General features: G+C 44.7%; 1 protein-coding gene across 3 annotated transcripts in view; it reads left to right on the forward strand.

The window, feature by feature from the left end:
- Positions 1-25,136, forward strand: part of abcg1 (ATP-binding cassette, sub-family G (WHITE), member 1) — a 76,990-nt gene that overhangs the window by 31,414 nt on the left and 20,440 nt on the right. For all 3 annotated transcript variants that reach the window (XM_063050275.1, XM_063050276.1, XM_063050277.1), the window contains 7 exons: positions 5,495-5,612; positions 8,296-8,428; positions 10,503-10,553; positions 12,818-12,963; positions 14,986-15,109; positions 17,010-17,124; positions 21,972-22,120. In XM_063050275.1, the coding sequence (XP_062906345.1) occupies positions 5,495-5,612; positions 8,296-8,428; positions 10,503-10,553; positions 12,818-12,963; positions 14,986-15,109; positions 17,010-17,124; positions 21,972-22,120 (836 nt within the window). The remainder of the gene's footprint in view (positions 1-5,494; positions 5,613-8,295; positions 8,429-10,502; positions 10,554-12,817; positions 12,964-14,985; positions 15,110-17,009; positions 17,125-21,971; positions 22,121-25,136) is intronic.

The raw sequence follows: 25,136 nt of genomic DNA on the forward strand, positions 1-25,136 counted from the left end.
ATACTGCCTGCATATAAATCCATATCATATTTATTATCATGACTTGTGTGATGTGAAATTTGTTTTAAGTTCAAGTTTATTGGCATCTGACTCTTTGTTTGTCACATGACACAGCCAAATGAAACAACTTTCCTCCAGACAACTGGGCACCCACAAAACATATATCACAAACAGCACCTAACCCAAAATATTATCACAAATAAGTTAATAAAATATAATAGAAAGTGCATGTAGTGGACAGCACAGGTAAACAGTTAACAGCTCGCTGTCCTAGTGATGGCAGCAGGGTATTCATTAGTCTCACTGGCTGAGGGAAGAAGCTGTTCCCCAGAGGCAGTCCTAGTCCTGATGCTCCTGTATCTCCTTCCTGATGGTGGTGGGTCATAGAGGTTGTGGGATGGTGGTAGGGATTCTCAACAATGCTTCAGGCCCTTTGTATGTAACGCTCACAGTAAATGCCACAAAGAGTAGGGAAGTGATTCGCTTGATGTTTTTACTATCCTCTGTAGAGTAGCAGAATATTGCAAAGACATAGGCATCCGTTAGTGTCATGAGACCGTGGATTTGCACCTTGGAAGGTTTCCAGGGTGCAGGCCTGGGCAAGGTTGTATGGAAGACCAGCAGTTGTCCATGCTGGAAGTCTCCCCTCCCACGCCACCGATGTTATCCAAGGGAAGGGCATTAGGACCCATACAGCTTGGCACCAGTGTTGTCGCAGAGCAATGTGTGGTTAAGTGCCTTGCTCAAGGACACAACACGCTGCCTCAGCTGAGGCTCGAACTAGCGACCTTCAGATCACTAGACCGATGCCTTAACCACTTGGCCACAGTACCAACACTGCAAAAACATAAAATCACTCCAAATTACAAAAGTAAATAGTGCAAAATAAAAATGGTATGATGAGGTACTGTTCATGATAATGGATGCTGCCTTCTTGAGGCACTGCCCGTTGAAGATGAAGATGGTATGGAGCGATGTGTCCGTGATGGAGATAGCGGCTGAGTCAACAACCATCTGTAACCTCTTGCAATCCTCTGCATTCCAGCCTGTGATATAACCTGTCAAATTACTATTCACCAAACCTATTTATACACTAAATAAATACAATATTATTGTTACTAGTTTTATTTTTTAATTATAGCTTAGAGTAATTTTATGTAATATACTGTACTGCTGCTATGGAACAAATTTCATGACACTTGTCTATGATAATAAACCTGATTATGATTTCTGATTTGGACTTCAGTGAGAGGAAGATTCACATTTACCAAAACAAAATGTAGAACACAGAACATTACAGCACAGTACAGGCCCTTCAGCCCGCCAATGTTGTGCCAAATCTTTAACCTACTCTAAGATCAATCTAACGTAGCCCTCCATTTGTCTATTATCCATGTCCAGGAAAATCCATATTTTATTCCTTGGAATGTAAAGGTTTCAGGGCAAACCGATGGAAGTTTTCAGAACATTAGGGGAATTGATAAGGCCAAGAAACTTGAAGGTACAGGCTGAGTGCATGACTTACAGAAAACCGATCCCCGGCATATCAAACGGAGTCAATTTACTCAAAAAATAATGCAGCGATTAGGGTTACATTATAACAGTATCAGTGATCAGGGTTCAATTCCTGCTGCTCACTGTAAGGAGTTTGAACATCCTCCCCATGACAATGTGGATTTCCTCCAGGTACTCCAGTTTCCTCCCACGTTCCATTAAACAGCCTGAAATATTGACTGTTTATTCCTCCCCATAGATGCTGCCCGATCTGTTGAGTTCCTCCAGCATTTTGTGTGTGTCATATGATGGTGGGGTGGAGATATGCCTCCACCAAAGAATGTGTAAGGCACTCCTTTCCTCCGCTAGCCTGCAGATCACCCTTAGGCAAGGTGTAGCACTTGATCGTAGCCCAGATCAGAGTCACATGAAGCATGGGAGCAGGTGGTGGATGGTCGTATGATCAGCTGGTGCATATCACAAGTCCTGGTTATGTGACCACTGATGCCAGTATTGGTAATGGCTGGGATTACACATCTTGTAAAGACACTGGCCAGAAGAAGGCAATAGCAAACCACTTTATTAGAAAACTTGCCAAGAATAATCACAGTCATGGAATGACCATGATTGCCCATGTCAGGTGACACAGCACACAAGAAACGAATGATCACTATATGATTATACTGCAACAGTGAAAACACATCAAAAGTATGTCATTGACTATAAATTGGTCAAGGAGATAATAAGATCATGAAAAATCTTGAGAATTCCTCAGTTTTTTTTGACTGGTGAAGGTCTGCATGGTGTCATAGCAGTCAGAACAATGCTTTCAAGTGCCAGCCATCAGGGGTCATGTCAGTAAAGATTTGATAGTTCTTCGCCATGCTCTGGTATCTTCCCACATCACAATGATGTGCAGGTTAAGTTGTGAGCCAGAAGTATGATGATACTTGAGAACGCCCCACACATCGTCAGACTGTTCAGACATCTTCAGAGATGCAAACAACACTTTTCACTGTATATTATGATGTACAGGACTCTGCCTTAGACACACATATACATATATAGCTAGGGTGCCTAAGACTTAGAAACCATAGAAACCGTAGAAACGACAGCACAGAAACAGGCCTTTTGGCCCTTCTTGGCTGTGCCGAACCATTTTCTGCCTAGTCCCACTGACCTGCACACGGACCATATCCCTCCATACACCTCCCATCCATGTATCTGTCCAATTTATTCTTAAATGTTACAAAAGAACCCGCATTTACCACCTCGTCTGGCAGCTCATTCCATACTCCCACCACTCTCTGTGTGAAGAAGCCCCCCCTAATGTTCCCTTTAAACTTTTCCCCCCTCACCCTTAACCCATGTCCTCTGGTTTTTTTCTCCCCTTGCCTCAGTGGAAAAAGCCTGCTTGCATTCATTCTATCTATACCCATCATAATTTTATATACCTCTATCAAATCTCCCCTCATTCTTCTACGCTCCAGGGAATAAATTCCTAACCTATTCAACCTTTCTCTGTAACTGAGTTTCTCAAGTCCCGGCAACATCCTTGTAAACCTTCTCTGCACTCTTTCAACCTTATTTATATCCTTCCTGTAATTTGGTGACCAAAACTGAACACAATACTCCAGATTCGGCCTCACCAATGCCTTAAACAACCTCATCATAACATTCCAGCTGTTATACTCAATACTTCGATTAATAAAGGCCAATGTACCAAAATCTCTCTTTACGACCCTATCTACCTGTGACGACACTTTTAGGGAATTTTGTATCTGTATTCCCAGATCCCTCTGTTCCACTGCACTCCCCAGTGCCTTACCATTAACCCTGTATGTTCTACATTAGTTTGTCCTTCCAACGTGCAATACCTCACACTTGTCAGTATTAAACTCCATCTGCCATTTTTCAGCCCATTTTTCCAGCTGGTCCAAGTCCCTCTGCAGGCTCTGAAAACCTTCCTCACTGTCTACTACACCTCCAATCTTTGTATCATCAGCAAACTTGCTGATCCAATTTACCACATTATCATCCAGATCATTGATATAGATGACGAATAACAATGGACCCAGCACTGATCCCTGTGGCACACCACTAGTCACAGGCCTCCACTCAGAGAAGCAATTCTCTACCACCACTCTCTGGCTTCTTCCATCGAGCCAATGTCTAATCCAATTTACCACCTCTCCATGTATACCTAGCGACTGAATTTTCCTAACTAGCCTCCCATGCGGGACCTTGTCAAAGGCCTTACTGAAGTCCATGTAGACAATATCCACTGCCTTCCTTTCATCCACTTTCCTGGTAACCTCCTCGAAAAACTCCAACAGATTGGTCAAACATGACCTACCACGCACAAAGCCATGTTGACTCTCCCTAATAAGCCCCTGTCTATCCAAATGCTTGTAGATTCTGTCTCTTAGTACTCCCTCCAATAACTTACCTACTTCTGACGTTAAACTCACCGGCCTATAATTTCCCGGATTACTTTTCGATCCTTTTTTAAACAACGGAACAACATGACCCATTCTCCAATCCCCCGGCACTTCACCCGTAGACAGTGACATTTTAAATATCTCTGCCAGGGCCCCCGCAATTTCAACACTGGTCTCCTTCAAGGTCCGAGGGAACACTCTGTCAGGTCCCGGGGATTTATCCACTTTAATTTTCCTCAAGACAGCAAGCACCTCCTCCTTTTTAATCTGTACAGTTTCCATGGTCTCACTACTTGATTCCCTCAATTCCATAGATTTCATGCCAGCTTCCTTAGTAAATACAGACGCAAAAAACCTATTTAAGATCTCCCCCATTTCCTTTGGTTCCGCACAAAGCCGACCACTCTGATCTTCAAGAGGACCAATTTTATCCCTTACAATCCTTTTGCTCTTAATATACTTGTAAAAGCTCTTTGGATTATGCTTCACTTTGACTGCCAAGGCAACCTCATGTCTTTTTGCCTTCCTGATTTCTTTCTTAAGTATTTTCTTGCACTTCTTATACTCCTTTTGCATAGTAGTGTGGTAATTTTATGTCTTGTACTCTACTGCTGCCACAAAAAAAAACTTACGTGAGTGATGATAAACCTGACTCTGATATGGGTCTCTATTGTGGAATGAGAGTGGGAAGGGGGCAGGGAGAGGGGAATCATGGTTGGGAAAAGGGGAAGGGAAAGGTGTGGAAGCGGGAAGCACCAGAGAGACATTCTGTAATGATTGATAAACCAATTATTTGGAATTAAATTATCTTCCCTTGTGTGCCAGAGCTGGGTGTGTCTGCCCCCATGTCAACCCCCCCCGCCCCTTTCACACTTTCTCTGCCATCTGTCCACACCCCTCCCACGGTGCTCCACCCTCACCATTCCAACATCCTTTGCTAATAACAGGAATTCTGCAGATGCTGGAAATTCAAGCAACACACATAAAAGTTGCTGGTGAATGCAGCAGGCCAGGCAGCATCTCTAGGAAGAAGTGCGGTCGACGTTACAGGCCGAGACCCTTCGTCAGGACTAACTGAAGGAAGAGTTCAGTTAGTCCTGACGAAGGGTCTCGGCCTGAAATGTCAACTGCACCTCTTCCTAGAGATGCTGCCTGGCCTGCTGCGTTCACCAGCAACTTTTATGTGTGTTGATCCTTTGCTAATGCTAGATTTATAGGCTTGCTCTCCACTCCACATTGACAAATGCAGTGCTGTGCAAAAGTCTTACGCACCCTAGCAATGCATACTGTATATGCCTAAGGCTTTTGCACAATTCTGTATATACTTGTGAAAATAAAGCTAATCTGATCTCATAGTCACATTCTTAAGAAAGTTATCTATTTTCCACATAATGGAAAAAATCTTGTTCTTGTATAAGCTGAAGAACAAGGGGAGGTATTACCATTGATTGCTCGTTTATATATGTCACCTCTGGCATCTATAACCTTGAAAATGGACATCTTAACCAGTTTCTTTTTGTGTTTATTACCTTTCACATTCTGTGTTTCTGCTTTTCAAGGTTACAAGACTTTACTGAAGGGCATCTCGGGCAAGTTTAGCTGTGGAGAGCTTATTGCTATCATGGGTCCCTCGGGGGCTGGGAAGTCGACGCTCATGAATATTCTGGCTGGATACAGGTAAGCGGAATCTAGGCCAGTGAACAGCTCAACAGCACAGCTACCATAGTCTCCATAATATACACACACAGTGAACACCATCCTTGTGTATAGGTGGTGATGCAGGAATTAAACTCCCAGTTGGTAACCAGGCACTGTGAAGCACTGTGCCAACCGCTACACTACCGTGCCACCCTTCACAACACAATCGAAGAAAACTCCATTATTATCAAAGTGGAGTTTATTGTCATGTGCAGAATTACAGTACATGCATACTCGGGTGCAGTGAAAACCTTATTTTCAGCAGCATCACTGGCACAAGGCGTCAGGTAAAGTTCAAAGTTTATTATCAAAGTACACGTAAGTCATCACATACAACCCTGAAATTCATTTTCTTGCTGGCGTTCTCAATAAATCTGGTTGAATAATAACCGTAACAGAATCAATAAAAGACCGCACCAACTTGGACTTTCAACCAGTGTGCAAAAGACAACAAACTGTGCAAATATAAAAGGAAAGCCAGCATTCACAAGGAAAGACTGAGCGAAATATAAATTAAACACAGTTTTTACAACCAAAGACATAATTGTAACAACAAATGTCCATTTTAGTGCAATGTGGTCACAATCTTTAATCTAGGGATTAAAGTTGTGCAGGCTGGTTGAAGAGCTGCATGGTTGAAGGGAAATAGCCGTTAGAACATAGTATATTGAGCAGTACAGAACCGTCTGCTTACAATTTTGTGCCGTACCAGCTAAAAAGTAAATTAAAAAATCCCCAAAATGAATTCATCCTACCTACTCAGTGTGCATACCCCTCCATCTTCCTCACATTCATGCGCCTATCTAAATGTCTTTTAATGGCCTCTAATGAATTTGCCTCTGCCACTAAGCCAGGCAGCACATTCCAAGCATCCACCACTCAGATAAAAAAACTTGTCCCTCACATCCCCTTCGAACCTGTCCCCTCTCACCTTCAATGCATGCCCTCTGGTGTGAGACACTTCTATCCTGGGAAAAAGGTACTCCCTGTCTACTCTGTCTGTGCCTCTCATAATTTTATAAACCTCGATCAAATCTCCCCTCAGCCTGAAAACAACTCCAGTTTGTCCAGCCTGTCATGATAGCACATGCCCTCTAAACCGGGCAGCATCCTGGTAAACCTCTTCTACACCCTCTCCAAAGCCTCACCATCCTTCCTACTGTGGGCTGACCAGAACTGTATGCAATGCTCCAGATGTGGCCTGACAGAGTTTTATAAAGTAGGTACAGAGGAGATGTCAGAGATCAGTTTTTTACACAGAGAGTGGGGAGTGCATGGAATGGGCTGCCAGCGACGGTGGTGGAGGCAGGTACAATAGGGTCTTTTAAGAGACTCCTGGATAGGCACATGGAGCTTAGAAAAATAGAGGGTTATGGGTAACCTTAGGTAACTTCTAAGGACAGGACATATTCGGCACAGCTTTGTGGGCCTAAGGGCCTGTATTGTGCTGTATGTTTTCTATGTTTCTATCTATAACATAACCTCTTGACTTTCGAACCTGATGGTGTAGGATTTCAGACTTTTGTTACTCCTGCCCAGTGGTAACAGTGAGCAGATGGGATAGTCCAGATTTTGATGATGGATGATGCAGTGCCCCCAGTAGGTACTGCCGATGGTGGGGAGGGATGTGTCCATGTTGTACTGGGCACATGAACTACTTGATCCCATAAATCCACCATTTCAGGGCAGAGATTAAATCCCACTACACTGCAGCTTCTTGTGTTCTGACACATTTGGTTTGTCATACTGGGCCATGATGCAGGGAGTCAGGACACTTTCAACAGTACATCTGCAGACGTTTTGTTAGAATGCTTGTGAAAAGCTGAATCTCTTTGACCTTCTTTAAAGTGAGGACACTGGCATGCTTTCCTGTAGGTAGAAGAATATCAAGTCAGTCCTCACTGGCTGGCTGTTTGAGCTCTGACCCTCCTGGACTGCTGTCTTTCATAAAGGTACAGGTTCTGGCAGTGGCCAAAATTGCCTGTAATATTCCCACTTTCTCCTAGTAGCTGTACATTTAACAATAGCACAGTAAATTCCAATTTGGAATCAGATGGGAAAGTCCAGTGTGGATGCATATTGTGCACAGGAGACTAACCTTGCTCGATTTGCCTCCCAATTTGTCCAAGAGCATTCTAATTGCTTTATTTTAGTTATTTTTTTAAATCTAGAGATAGAGGCCCTTCCAGCCCAATGAGCCACACTGCCCAAAAACCCATCGGTTTAACACTGGCCTAATCGCAGGACAATTTCCAATGATTTATTAACCTACAAATCTTTGGTCTGTGGAAGGAAACCCGAGCTCCCAGTGGAAACTTACACAGTCACGGGGAGAACATACAAACTCCTTACAGGGGGTGCCGGAATTGAACTCGGAACTTCAACACCTCAAGCTGTATAAGCACTGAATTATCTGGGGTTGTGTAATGTGCCTCAGGGCTGGTTTGGAGAATGTTCACAGAACTGTCCTATGAGGAAAGATCCCTTTGTACATCAGATCTTAATAGAAATGTTTACTGGAAATGCTAGAAGTTTGCTGTATTTTCTGTTTTTGTTTTAAATTTTGGACATCAGCAGTTCATGGGAAATCCATTTTTTTTTTGGAGTTAAGAAAACCCGCATCACTTCTCTTTACTGATCTGCCTTGCTTTTGTGATTCTAGAGAGACAGGAATGAAAGGACAGGTCCTGATTAATGGACGGCCTCGAGATCTGCGATCCTTCCGCAAAGTGTCCTGTTACATCATGCAGGATGACATGTTGCTCCCCCATCTCACTGTTCAGGAAGCAATGATGGTAGGTTGATGCCATTAGGGGCTTTGTATGACACCAAACGCAGGATTACTTTCAGAGACATAATAGACAGCAGGTTTAAGATTTAAGTTTATATATTTCATATTTATTGAAACATTTGGTGGCGGGATAGAGATACATCTTTACCAAAGAGACTAGTGGGGTCTAGTGGGGTACCGCAAGGCTCAGTGCTGGGACCCCAGTTGTTTACAATATATATTAATGACTTGGATGAGGGAATTAAATGCAGCATCTCCAAGTTTGCGGATGACACGAAGCTGGGCGGCAGTGTTAGCTGTGAGGAGGATGCTAAGAGGATGCAGGGTGACTTGGATAGATCAGGTGAGTGGGCAAATTCATGGCAGATGCAATTTAATGTGGATAAATGTGAAGTTATCCCCTTTGGTGGCAAAAACAGGAAAACAGATTATTATCTGAATGGTGGCCGATTAGGAAAAGGGGAGGTGCAACGAGACCTGGGTGTCATTATACACCAGTCATTGAAAGTGGGCATGCAGGTACAGCAGGCGGTGAAAAAGGCGAATGGTATGCTGGCATTTATAGTGAGAGGATTCGAGTACAGGAGCAGGGAGGTACTACTGCAGTTGTACAAGGCCTTGGTGAGACCACACCTGGAGTATTGTGTGCAGTTTTGGTCCCCTAATCTGAGGAAAGACATCTTTGCCATAGAGGGAGTACAAAGAAGGTTCACCAGATTGATTCCTGGGATGGCAGGACTTTCATATGAAGAAAGACTGGATGAACTGGGCTTGTACTCGTTGGAATTTAGAAGATTGAGGGGGGATCTGATTGAAACGTATAAGATCCTAAAGGGATTGGACAGGCTAGATGCAGGAAGATTGTTCCCGATGTTGGGGAAGTCCAGAACGAGGGGTCACAGTTTGAGGATAGAGGGGAAGCCTTTTAGGACCGAGATTAGGAAAAACTTCTTCACACAGAGAGTGGTGAATCTGTGGAATTCTCTGCCACAGGAAACTGCTGAGGCCAGTTCATTGGCTATGTTTAAGAGGGAGTTAGATATGGCCCTTGTGGCTACAGGGGTCAGGGGGTATGGAGGGAAGGCTGGGGTGGGGTTCTGAGTTGGATGATCAGCCATGATCATACTGAATGGCGGTGCAGGCTCGAAGGGCCGAATGGCCTACTCCTGCACCTATTTTCTATGTTTCTATGTTTAAAGGAGGTGTGAGACGCTCCTTCCCTCCACTAGCCTGCAGCTCACCTTTGGGCAAGGTGTAGCACCTGCTTAGGCCCCGGATCAGGGTCAGGTGCATTGTGATGCTACAAGGAGTAATCCAGAGTATTAGGGTGCTAATGTAACTGTGGTTTTGGCAGATGATTGTTGAGCTGGGATGCTGTATAATGAGACGGTCTAAGATTGGGCTAAGTTTCTGTTCTCTCCAGTTGCTGCTGTAGGATCTGTGCACAGGAACTGACATGAGGGTAGCACACACAAAATGCTGGAGGAGCTCAGCACATCAGGCAACATCTATGGAAAGGAATAAACGAACAATATTTCAGGCAGAGATCCTTCTTCAGTACTGGAAAGGAAGAGGGAAGGAGCTCGAATAATGTGGGGACAGTGGAAGGAGTACAAGCTAGTAGGTAATAGGTGAGACCAGGTGAGGGAGAGGTAGGCGTGTGAGGAGGGGAGAATGAAGTACAAAGCTGGGAGGTGATGGGTGGGTAAAGTAAAGGGTTGGAGAAGAAGGAATCTGTTAGAGGACAGTGGACCTTGAGAGAAATGGAAGGAGGAGGGGAGCCAGAGTGAGGTGATAGGCAAGTGAGAAGAAGAGCAGGGGTAAGAGGGAAGCCAGAATGGGGAATGGAAAAAGAGAGTGGGGGAGGGGTGATAGGGATAAAATTACTAAATTGGAGAAATCAATGTTCATTCTATCAGGTTGGAGTCTTCCCAGATGGAATATGAGGTGTTGCTCCTCCAACCTAAGTATGTCCTCATTGTGGCAGTAGAGGGATGTCGGAATTGGAATGGGGAGTGGAATGAAAATCGTAGCTGATACCTGAGCCTCTTTGTAACTCAGTGTTTGTTGTATTTCAGGTCTCAGCAAACCTAAAACTCCAGGAGAAAGACGAAGGCCGGAGAGAAATGGTGAGTCCTGTCTTGGGCTTGACCTGTTTCTCCTCTCTCTTCCCTGCATTATCTAGGTTAATACATTATAACCATCAAGATCCTGAATTGGCCTGGATAACCTTACTCATCACAACTCTGAACTGATTCTACAACCTACAGACCCACTTTCAAGGACCCTTTACAACTCATCTTCTCACCATAGTTTTATTTGCACAGTTGGTCTTTTTGAGCACTGGTGTTTAGAACATGGAACACAGAGTCTAGAAACTATAGCACTGTACATGCCCTTTGCTCACGATGATGTGCCAAGGTCAACGTATTCCTTACCTCCTACATAGAATTCCATTTTTCTATCATCTATGTCCCTGCCTAAGAACCTCCTAAATGGCCTTGATGTATCTGCCCTGACTCACCCCTGCCTGCGCATTCCCTGCACCTACCACTCTTTGTGTCAAAACAAAACTAACATGGACGTCTGCCCAAAACTTTCTTTCAATAACTTTATTATTATTTCTCCTCAAAATAGCTATTTCTGCTCTGGAAAAAAGTCTCTGGCTGTGTCCACTGGATCTACAGTTTGCCTCTTATCATCTTGCACACCTCTGTCAAGCCATCTCTTAATCTGCCTTCACTCCAAAGAGAAGAGCCCTAGCTCAATCAAACTATTTTTCCTATCAGACATGCTCTCTAATCCAGGTATCATTCTGGTAAATCTTCTCTGCACCCTCTCAAAAGTTTCCTCATCCTTCCTATTATGAGGTGACCAGAACTGAACACAATATTCCAACTGTGGTCGAACCAGTGTCTTATAGAGCTGCGACATTGCTCTTGACTGCAATATTAATGTATCATTTTTCAAAAAATTCTATTGTATTTCTTCTTTTTTCCTGTAAATGCCTGTGGGAAAAAGAATCTCAAGGTAGTATCTGGTAACATTTATGTACTTTGATAATAACTCCACTTAGAACTTTGAACTTTTGAACATTGAACAAGAAGTGGATTAAAAGTTCAAAGTTTCATTTATTATCATACAACTCTGAAGAAGTATGTAACTTCTTCTCCAGATAGCCACAAAACCAAGAAAGAAAAGAATGGTTGCACAATCATTAACCCCCAAAGCCCTCCTCCCAGCACAAAAAAATGAGCAAAAGCAGAACAGGCATGTCGACGCCCAAATCCCAACCCCTCTCTCCACACACAAAAAAAGCAAGATCGGGTAAGAAACACAGAATATTAAAAAAAAACATAAAACTGATTTTAAAAAAGTCTATAGTCCAAGTCCACATCCAAAATGCAGAAAACCTGGGTCACATCTCTGGGCACGGTGGCAGGCCTTTCTCTCTCCAGCTGCAGAGCGATTCCCCCACCATCTCTGCTAAGGCAGAGCGATTTCTCCCAGTGATCAAAAGGCAGTCTCTCCTCTCCAATAACAGAGTGATCTCCCAGTGATCAAACGGCAGTCCGTCCTCTCCATAGCAGAGAGATCTCCCAGCAATCAAAAGGCATTTTCTCCTCTCCAATGGCACATAGATCCCTCAGCGAACAAAAGGCAGGCAGCCAATGTTCATCTTCTGTACTTGCCTCGATGTTTCATTCTCCCTCATGGAACCTTTAATCGGCAAAGTGGAGTCAAACATCGGCCTGCGCCCCATCCTGCAGCCTTCTCGCCATGTGGTTTGTGTATACTGCCTCTGCCTCCCCGGATCCTCTTAGAGATGGCAGATCACTGAAGCACACATATGATCTCCAAACTACAAATTACAGGCTTCAGCTGTTCCAGAATCACATTCAAGACAAAAAGCAAATAAAAAAGACATTAAAAAAGTGAAATATATGGTTTCATGATCTATCCAGAAGATGTCAACCAAAGGAGCTTTGTACCCAGGCGCCATCTTGACCAGAAGTTCACCTGGTCTGGATCGTTTCTGATAAAGGTTCTTGGCTTGAAACATCAATTGTTAATTTCTCTCCATCAATGCTGCCTGACCTGCTGAGTTGCTCCAGCATTTTGTATGTGTTACTGTTGTCTTTGGGTGGTGGGCTGGAGATACACCTCTACCAAAAGAGATGTAAGACACTCCTTCCCTCTGGCAGCCTGTAAGTCACCCTTGGGCAAGGTGTAGCACCTGCTTAGCACGTCCCCTCCCACCCAATCAGGTTCATGTGAAGCCATGGGAGCAGGTAATGGATGGTTGTATGAGCAGGTGGTGCATATCACAAGTCACGGGGATGCGATGCCAAAAGCCCTTCCAATATGACCTTATGATCTCACATCTTGACAGGTGAAGGAGATTCTCACTGCTCTTGGACTGCTGGAGTGTGCCAATATTCGGACAGGTAGTCTTTCCGGAGGCCAGCGCAAGCGTCTCGCCATCGCCCTTGAGCTGGTGAACAACCCTCCGGTGATGTTTTTTGATGAGCCCACCAGGTAGGTTTTGCTCTTCACTTAACCCCAGTCCCTCGAAACCTTTCATGTTCCTTTTGATACACCTTTTTAAATACGCCTTTAAACCTTTCCCCTATCACCCTGTAGAACATCTTTCTCTGTCTTAACAAGACATCAAAATCTTTGCTTTGAGGAAGAGAATTCTAAAGGCTCATCTGTGATAACAGCTCCATTCTCATCTCTGACTTAATGGCATACGCCTTGTTTCTGAAATAGTGATTCCACCTGAAACATCAACTGCTTATTCCCCTGCATAGATGCTACCTGACCTGCAGAGTTCCTCTGGCATTTTGTGTGTGTGTTGCTCAAGATTTCTAGCATCTGCAGAATCTCTTGAGTATTCAATTCAATTCAAGTTTAATTGAAATTTAACCATACATGATAACTGATGAATACAGCCAAACAAGACAGTGTTACTATGGGGTTGAAGTGACGAGACACCCCCAGCCCACTGATATCATCTATCGACTGGGCCCCCAACACCCGCTATGTGACACCATGGCTTTGAGGCCCAGTCCTTATCCTGGTGCCTGACTGCTGCTTAGCGAATCCGTGGCTTTGAGGCCCAGACCTTGTCCGGATGCCCGACTCCTGCTTAGCGAATCCGTGGCTTTGAGACCCAGTCTTGCATATACAAGCACATAGAATATTAGTAAAAACACAGCCTGACAAACATATATGTATACAGTACAAACCCCTCAGTCCATTGTTAAATCATCAGTTGCCACAACTGCACTAGGCTGCCCCCAGTAGAGCGCGATGACTTGGCTGCCTCTCCCCCAGCAGCTGGAAAGCAAGCAACTCCACAGCTTGAGGCCCAAGTCCACTGAGTGCCATCTAAACATCTGCAGTCGGCCACAACAGCGCTTGTCTTTGGCCGAGCGGAACCCCTGGAGGGTAGCTCTGCTCTGGGTGAAGCATAACAGCTTCGTCCCCACTCTCCAGGCGGCTACAAAGCAGGCAACACCATGGCTTCAGGCCTAGTCCTTGCTACGACCAAGGACTAGGCCCCTCCATCTACCCCTGCTCTTATCCAATAAGTCAGCGAATCGAACTTGTGGCATGCCAGATTAGCGATGCCCAAAGAGGCTGTGCAACCACTGCAGGCCTCCATCGATTCAGGACACAGCACGTTGCGCAGCTCCTTCATTATCTCGGCCAGCAAGCAACTCGCTGATGGTGTAGACCTGCCGTCCTTTGAGTTCTTAACGTATAGCAGGATCTTGCAAACAGTAGACTTACGTTTCAGTAGAACGGTAGCACCATGGTGCGACCAGTCACACCGCCATCTTGCCGGAAGAGTCCGTATGTGACCCCTGTGTCTAGGTTCTTCCACAAGAAGGTGGAGTTGAGAAATCAGAACAATGAAAGTGAGGCTTTATAAGCCATTGGTCAGACTGCATTTGGCATATTGTGAGCAGTTTTGGGTCCCACATCTAAGAAAAGATGTGCTGGCTCTGGAGAGGGTCCAGAGGAAGTTTACGAGAATGGAAGTATCAATGTATGAGGAGTGTTTGATGGCTCTGGGCCTGTACCCGCTGGAGTTTAGAAGAATGAGGGAGAAATCTCATTGAAACCTATCAAACATTGAAAGGCCTAGATAGAGCGAACCTGGAGATAATTTCCAGTAAAAGGGCCTCAGAATATTAAAATGACCCTTTAGAACAGAGGAATTTCTTTAGCCAAAGAGTGATGAATCTGTAGAATTCAATGCCACAGGTGGCTGTGGAGACAAAGTTATTTTCAATGTGGAGATTGATAGTTTGTTGATTAATAAGGGTGTCTAATGTTATGAGGAGAAGGCAGGAGAATGAGGTTGAGAGGGATAATAAATCAGCCATGATGCAATGGCAAAGCAGACTCAATGGACTGAGTGGCCAAATTCTGCTCCGATGTCTTATGGTGTTAGATGGGCGAGCAAGTTCGATGGGCTGCCTGGTCAACTGCTCTTATTGCTTGCGTTTTTGACAGGACTAATTTCACCATCCATTTGTTTGGTTGCAGTGGCCTGGACAGTTCCTCATGTTTCCAGGTTCTTTCCCAGATGAAATCGCTGGCCCAGGGTGGGAGGACCGTAATCTGTACCATTCACCAGCCCAGCGCTAAACTCTTCGAGCTGTTTGACAAGGTAGGTCACAAACACAAGATAATCTGTAGATGCTGGGGTCAAAGCAATACTCACAACATGCTGGAGGAACTCAGCAGATCAGGCAGCATCCGTGGAAACGATCAGTCAACGTTTCGGGCCGGAACCCTTCGTCAGGACTGAAGAGAGAAGGGGCAGAGGCCCTATAAAGAAAGTGGGGGGAGGGTGGAAAGGAGAAGGCTGGTAGGTTCCAGGTGAAAAACCAGTAAGGGGAAAGATAAAGGGGTGGGGGAGGGGAGGCAGGGAGGGGACGGGCAGGAAAGGTGAAGAAGGAATAGGGGAAAACACAATGGGTAGTAGAAGGAGGCAGAACCATGAGGGAGGTGATAGGCAGCTGGGGGAGGGGGCAGAGTGACATAGGGATAGAGGAAGGGAGGGGGAGGGAATTACCGGAAGTTGGAGAATTCTATGTTCATACCAAGGGGCTGGAGACTACCTAGACGGTATATGAGGTGTTACTCCTCCAACCTGAGTTTAGCCTCATCATGGCAGTAGAGGAGGCCATGTATGGACATACCTGAATGGGAGTGGGAAGCAGAGTTGAAGTGGGTGGCTACTGGGAGATCCTGTCTGTTGTGGCGGACGGAGCGGAGGTGGTCGACGAAGCGGTCCCCCAATCTGCGTCGGGCCTCATCGATGTAGAGGAGGCCGCACCGGGAGCACCGGATGCAATAGATGACCCCAACGGACTCACAAGTGAAGTGTTGCCTCACTTGGAAGGACTGTTTGGGGCCCTGAATGGTGGCAAGAGAGGAGGTGTAGGGACAGGTGTAGGACTTCCGCTTACAAGGATAAGTGCCGGGTGGGAGATCCGTGGGGAGGGACGTGTGGACCAGGGAGTCGCGGAGGGACAAGGTGGGTCAGCAGGTGCTTCTCCTCCAGCTGATGATCCAAGCTCAGCTGTTTCCCATTGCCCTTCACCAGTGTTTGTGTGTGAGAGCCACTCATCCAGAGAAAGGCAAAGGATGCCAGCAAGGATTCCTTTAAAGATTAAAGATGTCTGTCCATCTCTGGAGAGAGCAGAGGGAGAGAATGCTTCCCACTGGTAGAAAGGTTGGTATCCTGGGTGACATTGATTTGACAGAAGTCTGACACAGATTGGCTGACTGGCAGGAGAAAAACCAGTGGCCTTTTCTGGTGAGCTGCCATATTACGTGAATGACTTGGATGAAGGAATTGCTGGCTTTGTGGCTAAGTTTTCGAATGATACGAAGATGTGGGGAGGGAAGGAAGCATGGTGTTTGCAGGAAGACCTAGTCAGAATGGGGGTATGGGCGAGGACGTGGCAGATGGAATGTACAGTAGGGATATGTATGGTAATACACTTTGGAAAAAGGAATTAAGGTGTGGACTGTTTTCTGAAAGGGGAAAATGTTTCAAAATCAGAGATTCAAAAGGACTTGGGAATCTTCCTCCAGAATTTCGTAAAGGTTAACTTGCAGGTTGAGTCTGTGGTAAAGAAGGCAAATACAATGTTAACATTCATTTCGAGAGGATTTCAATATAAAAGCAAGGGTGAGGGTTTATAAGACATTGGTCAGACCACACTTCATATTTGCCCCCTCCAGTATGCTCGTGTTTGTCCGACTGTCCTTCCAGCTCTACCTCAAAATTTTTTACGAACGAGTTTGAGGATCGACTGAGAAAGGCAGGAGAGGAGTACTTTGGTTCACTAACGATTAGATGTCAGTGGGTTATTTGAAGTGAAAGGAGCAATATGGTTTCAAACCCACCACAAATGGGTGGAGCCAGGCGAAACACAACAGGTTGATCTCTTCGGTGCAACACCCAGCTCTTAGTACAGAGTCTCAGCAGGGTGAGTGGGGCTGTGAAGGGGGTGAACTGCCATTAATCTGTATATTGTTCTTTCCTTTTCGTGCAGCTGTACGTCCTGAGCCAGGGGCAGTGCATTTACCGTGGAAATGTCTGCAGTCTCGTTCCATATCTCAAAGCGATTGGCCTCCACTGTCCCACCTACCACAACCCTGCCGACTTCGGTAAGAACTGATGCTGCGAGCGGTGGGTGATATTTTGCCGTGAACCACGTGGTGTACCCCTGAGAGAATGGGTGAGACATTGGTGAGACTTCTGGTACAGCATTCCCTGGGTGCTGAACTGCAGCATCTCCATGGGCTATTGTGCTCAGTTCTTTCGGAGTGTGGCGTGAACCCACTGGCTAATGGGTGCCCAACCATAGAGTAATACAGTATGGAAACAGGCCGATCGGCCCATCTCATCTATACTGACCAAGGTGCCTATTGTCGCTAGTCCCATTTGCTTGCATTTGGCCCACGTCCCTCTAAAGCAGGGGTTTCCAACCTTTTTTATGTGATAGACCCCTACCATTAACTGAGGGGTCCATGGACCCCTGGTTGGGAATTCCTGCTCTATATCTTCCCCATGCTTGTGTCTGTTCATGTGTCTTTTAAATGTTGTTAATGTACCTGCCTTAATCATCTTCTCTGGCAGCTTATTCCATATGCCGAATGCCCTCTGTGTGAGTGTGGCCCCTCTCACCCTAAATCGATGCCCTCTGGTTTTTAGTTGCCTTTTCCTGGAGAAAAAGACCATCTGTGGTCACCTTATCTATAGCCCTCATGATATTAAAATTCAAGGTAAATTTTATTATTAGAGTGCATGCATATTACCACATACAACCAACCCTACGATTTGTTTTGTTGCAGGAATACTCAGCAAATCTGTACAGTAGTAACTTTAACAGAATCAATGAAAGTTCAACCAGAGAGCAGAAGACAACAAACTGTGCAAATGCAAATATAAATAAATAACAATAAATAATGTGAACATGAAATAACAAAATAAAGAATTCTTAAAGTGACACACATAAAAGTTGCTGGTGAACGCAGCAGGCCAGGCAGCATCTCTAGGAAGAGGTGCAGTCGACGTTTCAGGCCGAGACCCTTCCTGTTGTTTGCGTTTTTAAATTCTTAAAGTGAGATCATTGGTTGTGGGAACATCTTAATGGATGGGTAAGTGAGTGTAGCTGTCCCCTTTTGTTCAAGACCCTGATGAGTGAGGCTACTTACTATTCTTGAACCTGGTTGTGTGAGTCCTGAGACTCTTGTACCTTCTACCTGATGGCAGCAGCAAGAAAAGAGCATGAACTGGGTGGTGAGGATCTTTGATGATGGTTGCTGCTTTCCTATGATAGCATTACTTATGATGTGCTCAATAGTTAGGAGGGTTTTAGCTGTGATGTACTGGGCAGAAATCCACTACCTTTTGTAGGACTTGCTGCTTAAAGGCATTGGTGTTTCCATACCAGTTCATGATGCAGCCAGTCAGTACATTCTCCTCCACACATCTATAGAAGTTTGTATAAGGTCACCCCTTGGCCTCCTACATGCCAAGCATTAAAGTCCTATCTTGCCCTATCTTTCCCTTTAACACAAACCCTCTAGTCCTGGGTTAGACATGGGAAACATTTTTCCTACATCTTCTTTCCCAATCCCTCTATTTATTTTCTTAATGCTGTTACATTTTGATGATACAATCTAGAGCAGTAGAGGAGAAGGCCCTTCATCCTGCGAGGTTTATGCTGAGCGTGATGCCCGATTAAACTAAACCTCTCCTGCCTGGACATGATCCATATCCTGTCATCCCTGCATATTCGTGTGTCTGTCTAAAAGCTTATCACCACTATCGTTTATCAAGTGTCAACTTTATTTGTTGTGTACATTTGCAGTACTTAAACACATATATATGTGGATGCATGAATGAGCTGCCGGGGGCAGTAGCAGAAACAGATATCTATTTATTTATGTACAATTTATTCCATATACATCTTTTACCCTCTAACTTTATTACTTCTTTATCGTATATAATTCTTTATCTTAATAACTATTCAGTGTTGTTTTTCTTGCATGGCATGCCATGACCGACATGCCAGAACAATATATACAATACTGTGCAAAACTCTTTAGTACATACACAAATGATAGCTAGAAGCAAGAGAAAACCTGCAGATGCTGGAAATCTGAGCAACGCACACAAAATGCTGGAGGAACTCAGCAGGCCAGGCATGAGTCCTGCGGAAGGGTTTCAGTCCGAAACGTTGACTGTACTTCTTTCCATAGATGCTGCCCGGCCTGCTGGGTTCCTCCAGTATTTTGTGTGTGTTACTTGAATATAGCTAGGGTGCCTTAGACTTTTGCACAGTACTGTCATAATACTGTGGACCGAGAGTGGGAAGGGGGCAGGGAGGGGGAAATCATAGTTGGGAAAAGGGGAAGGAGAGGGGAGGAAGTGGGAAGCACCAGAGAGACATTCTGTAATGATCAATAAACCAATTGTTTGGAATCAAATGACCTTGCCTGGTGTTTCTGTATTGGGTGTGTCTGTGCCCATGCCATTCCCCACCCCGGGACTCCTTCTGTGCCAAAGACTAGAGTGCCAAAGGCTTTTGCACAGTATTGTATTTGTGAATGTGGAGGAGAGAGCGAGTTTGTAAATCTGGGGTAAGCAAAGAATGTTGGGAATGGTGAGGGTGGAGCGCCACGGGAGGGGTGTGGGACAGGTGGCAGAGAAGGAGTGCCGGGGCGGGTGGGGGTGGCATGGGCACAGACACACCCAGCCCTGAGACACCAGGCAAGGTCATTTGATTCCAAACAACTGGTTTATTGATCATTACAGAATGTCCCTCTGGTGTTTCCTGCTTCCTTCCCCTTTTCCCAGCCATGATTCCCCACTCCCTGCCCCCTTCCCACGCTCAGTCCTCAATGGAGACCCAGATCAGAATCGGGTTCATCATCACTCACATATGTCATGAAGTTTTTTTTCTACTACAGTATTGTGCAAAAGTCTTAGGCACTCTAGCTATATTCTTGTATGTGCCAAAGACTTTTGCACAGTGCGGTATATGTATTAGAAATTTTCAGTGGTGTTTGGTCATGGCGTGCCATGCAAGGAAAATAAAAACATTGAACAATTATTAAAATAAAGAATTATGTACAATCAAGAAGCAATAAAGTTAGAGATTAAGAGACGTAAATGGAATAAATAGTACCTAAATAAATAGATACCTGCGGCTACTACTGCCCCTGGCAGCTTGTCTTTGCATCCACCCCTCTGTGCATAAAAAAAACCAAAATGCCCCACACCTCTCCTATAAACTTTCCCCCTCTCTTGTTAAAATTTGTGCCCTCTAGTATTCAATATTTCTACTGTCAGAACAAGATTCTGGATGTTTCTAGCCTATCTACGCCTCTCATGATTTATGTTGTGAATGTATTTTCTTGTGAGTGCTGTGTACAGAAAGCTATGTGCGTGTGGTGCTACTACAAGTACATGTTTCATTACACAGAATGTAGCATAGTACAGGCCCTTCGGTTCATCATGTGCTGACCTTACAACCTACTCTTAGTCATAGTCATAGTCATACTTTATTGATCCTGGGGGAAATTGGTTTTCGTTACAGTTGCACCATAAATAATTAAATAGTAATAAAACCATAAATAGTTAAATAGTAATATGTAAATTATGCCGGGAAATAAGTCCAGGACCAGCCTATTGGCTCAGGGTGTCTGACCCTCCAAGAGAGGAGTTGTAAAGTTTGATGGCCACAGGCAGGAATGACTTCCTATGACGCTCTGTGTTGCATCTCAGTGGAATGAGTCTCTGGCTGAATGTACTCCTGTGCCCAAACAGTCCATTATGTAGTGGATGGGAGACATTGTCCAAGATGGCATGCAACTTGGACAGCATCCTCTTTTCAGACACCACCGTCAGAGAGTCCAGTTCCATCCCCAGAATATCACTGGCCTTACGAATGAGTTTGTTGATTCTGTTGGTGTCTGCTACCCTCAGCCTGCTGCCCCAGCACACAACAGCAACCATGATTGCACTGGCCACCACAGACTCGTAGAACATCCTCAGCATCGTCTGGCAGATGTTAAAGGACCTCAGTCTCCTCAGGAAATAGAGACGGCTCTGACCCTTCTTGTAGACAGCCTCAGTGTTCTTTGATCAGTCCAGTTTATTGTCAATTCGTATCCCCAGGTATTTGTAATCCTCCACCATGTCCACACTGACCCCCTGGATGGAAACAGGGGTCGCCAGTACCTTAGCTCTCCTCAGGTCTACCACCAGCTCCTTAGTCTTTTTCACATTAAGCTGCAGATAATTCTGCTCACACCATGTGACAAAGTTTCCTACCGTAGCCCTGTACTCAGACTCATCTCCCTTGCTGATGCATCCAACTATGGCAGAGTCATCCGAAAACTTCTGAAGATGACAAGACTCTGTGCAGTAGTTGAAGTCCAAGGTGTAAATGGTAAAGAGAAAGGGAGACAAGAAAGGTCAATTTAACTCCTCCCTCCTGCATAGCCCTCCAATATTGTACCATCCACGTGAGTATCTAAGAGTTTCTTCAATCTCTCTCATGTACTTCGCTCTAGCGCCACCCCTGGCAGGGCAATCCACACATCCAACACTCTGTGTAAAAATCTTTACCTTTGACATCAGCCCTATACTTTCCTGCAGTCACCTTAAAATTACACCTGTGCATAGCATAATAAATTTCACTTTGACTTTGAATCTTCTAAACTTGAGATACTAGGGGTCTTCCATACTCAAGTTTTCCTTCTGTGACAGACCTACCATCTTGGAAACTAGTTTGTATTCCCTCTGTAACATCCTTCTCCTTTTCTTGGAGATCAGTGCTCTTTCAAGTGTGGCCCCACACGGTCCGAGTAAATCATCTTTATTAAAGATAACCTACCATGTATTTTTCCTGATAAAGTGCTGCATCTGCATCTGCAGCAACTGCCTCCCTCGTGTGAGGTGACCTGGCATCCAGCCTAATGCATCATCCTTGCTTCTGCAGTGATGGAGATTGCATCTGGCGAGCATGGAGATCAGAACCCCAGACTGGTGAAAGCCGTGCAGGATGGGCTGTGCGATGGTGACAGCAAGGCTCGAGGAAGCGAAGATAAGGAGCTGAACCACATACTCTGGCACCGGCCGTCCATTGAGGTAGGCTGGTCCCATCATAGTGAGCTGCGACATGGGAGCATAGCGGTTATTGTAACGCCTCACAGCACAAGTGATCAAAAGATCAGAGTTCAATTCCTGCCGCAGTCTGTAAGGGGGTTGTATGTTCTCCTTGTGGTTCCAAGGGATACCTCTGAATTCTTGAGCTTCTTCCTATATTCCATAGACATCTGTTAAATTTAGTAAGTTATGGGCATGCAGTGTTGGCTGGAAGCACGGCGATACTTGTGGATTGCCAGCTCAGTCCTCATTGATTTGATGTGATGCAAATGATGCATTTTACTGCATAGTTCTGTGTACATGTGACAAATAAGACTTATCTTTAATCTTATCATACTAGGGACCATTCAGTAAAAATAACAGTGCAATAGAAGCTGTCCTTTTTCCAAGAGGACCACAACCTTGTGAGGCTTGCGTGCCTCAATGACCCAAAGAGCTATGTTGGCTGGAGTCAGGGCCTTGTGTTTTGGGTCTTGGTAGGGTCACCCATGCCAACCAGGTCAAAGGGTAGAGGTCAGACTAAGAGTGGTCCACCGGTCCTCCAGGTTCAGGGGTTCAGCTCAGGGCTAACAACCCTGACTGGTCAAAAAACAATTGTTAGGAAACAGCACAATGAAGAATCCTTCTATACAGACGGAGATGGAGGACCTTCGTTGCCACCCTAAATACCAGCTCATAACAAGCAGTAAATAAATAAATAAGAAGCTGTCCTCGATCGCAGTGGTACATGCTCTCAGGCTGTTGTATCTCCTGCCTGATGGGAGGGGAGAGAATGGAGAATGTCCTGTGGGTTGGGGTATTTAATTACATTGGCTGCTCCACCATGAAATGTAGATTGAAGAGAGTGAGAGGGAGCCGAACCTCAGCATTAGGACGAAATGCACTACCCTTTAAGTCCACTAAAACCAGGTTGAATCTAATTTCTGGGCAGCTATTTATTGTGAAAATAATCAGTAATGGAGCTTGACTTCATACCTCTTACACTCAGTGACCGTCCTCTGCTGTTGTAGCCCATACACTTCAAGGCTAAATGTATTGTACCTTCAGAGATGCTCTTTTGCACACCCATGTTGTAACGTGTGGTTATTTGAATTACTTTTGCCTTGAAACAGTTTGGCTATTCTCCTCTGACCTCTCTCATTAACAAGGCATTTTCCTCCATAGATCTGCCACTCAATGCATGTTTTTTAAAAATTTTTTCACACATTTCTTTGTAAGCTCTATAGACTGTTGTGCGTGAAAATCCCACTAAACAATCTTGAATAAAAAGTAAATTTGGAGGTTATAGTACTGATAGAGCACGTACACTAAAAACAGAATACTGCAGTGCTACATTTATTCTATCCTGACTTATGGAAGTGAATGCTGGACCATTTCCCCAGCAATGGAAAAGAGACTAGAAGCAGCTGAATTATGGTTCTACAGGAGAATGTTAAAAATATCATGGACCACACATACATCAAATGAAAAGGTTCTCAGAAGAGCTCAAGCAGTTCGATCACTCATACCAACAATAAGAGAAAGACAACTCAGATTCCTAGGACACATCATGCGGAAAGATGGACTAGAAAAACTCATACTCTCTGGAAAGATGGAGGGGAGCAAACCTAGAGGAAGACCTTAGTTTATGTACATCAAAAGCCTAGCCAGGTGGCTACACATCGAGGAAATGGAAGTCATCCAAAAAATGAAGGATAGATCTATGTGGAAAACCATGGTTACCAAAGTCTGCATTGGATATGGTACCTAGATAGACAGACATAGTACTGACAAGGAATAAAACGTGCATGAATACATAAATACCATCATGTATTTACAATGTAAACAGCATTACAAATGTGGATTAAGGTGTTTACAGTGCAGTGTAGTGGCTGAAGTAATCGATAGAGAGGGGTGTGAGGCTAATTAGAATGGTTGATCGGATTAACATCTGGAGAAAGAAACTTTCAAGATGGCATGTAGCTTTTGTTTTAATAGCCCTATTGCACTTTTCAGAATGGAGCTTCTGTAAGAGGCGGGATGCAGGGTGGGTAGTGTCGGCAGTGATTTTTCCTGCCTGAATCTTTGTCCTGGACACATACACGTTCTGTGACTGCAGCCAATGGCTGTTTCTGCTGTCTTAACAGTTTGCTGTAGTTTTTGTGTATTGCACCAAACCACGTTCTGAAAACTGACGCCTTCAGTGAGTGCCGGCCTGAAGCAGGACAGGGCGTGAACATGGAAACTAATGGAATACATCACAAGATGACACCATATAGGGTTCCACCGATGCCCCTCAGAGCTCCTGTAACCCAGTTTCAATCCTGATGTCCATTGCTGTGTCTTGCAGAGTTTACACAAACATTCTCCCTGTGACTGAGTGGGTTTCTCTCGGGTGCAGGGAGTAACTTTAAGATTATACCCAGGGGACATAACTATAATGTGTCTGGAGACGTCAGAGGTAGTTTTGTTTTACACAGAGTCGTGGGTGGGGTGGTGGTAGAGGCTGCGCCATCAGTGAGATTAAGGAGACCCTTTATGCTCTGACTAATCAAAAACCTGTCAATCTCTGCCATAAATATACCCAATGACTTGGCCTGCACAGCTACTTATGGCAATGAATTCCACAGCTTCACCACTCTCTGGCTAAAGAGATTCCTCCTCATCTTCATTCTAAAAGGATATCCTGTAAGTGGGAGAATGGAACTGGTCAATAAGCCAAAATCAACTTACTGAGACAACTATCTTACAATTGTGTTCTAAGGAGATATAGAAAAACTGAATATGGTCTAGTTTTAAAGATTAGCTTTATTTGTTGCACGTATATCGAGATGTGTAATTTGCATCAAAGACCAACACAGTGCAAGGATGTACTGGGGACAAATGTAGCAAGTGTTGCCATATTTTCATCACCAACATAGCATGTCCACAATTCACTAAACCTAACCCGCATGTCTTTGGAATGTGGGTGGAAACTGGAGCACCCAGGGGAAACCTACGCGGTCACGGGGAGAATGTA

Source organism: Mobula hypostoma, chromosome 6 (genome assembly GCF_963921235.1).
Source record: "Mobula hypostoma chromosome 6, sMobHyp1.1, whole genome shotgun sequence".
NCBI classification, from domain to species: Eukaryota; Metazoa; Chordata; class Chondrichthyes; order Myliobatiformes; family Myliobatidae; genus Mobula; species Mobula hypostoma.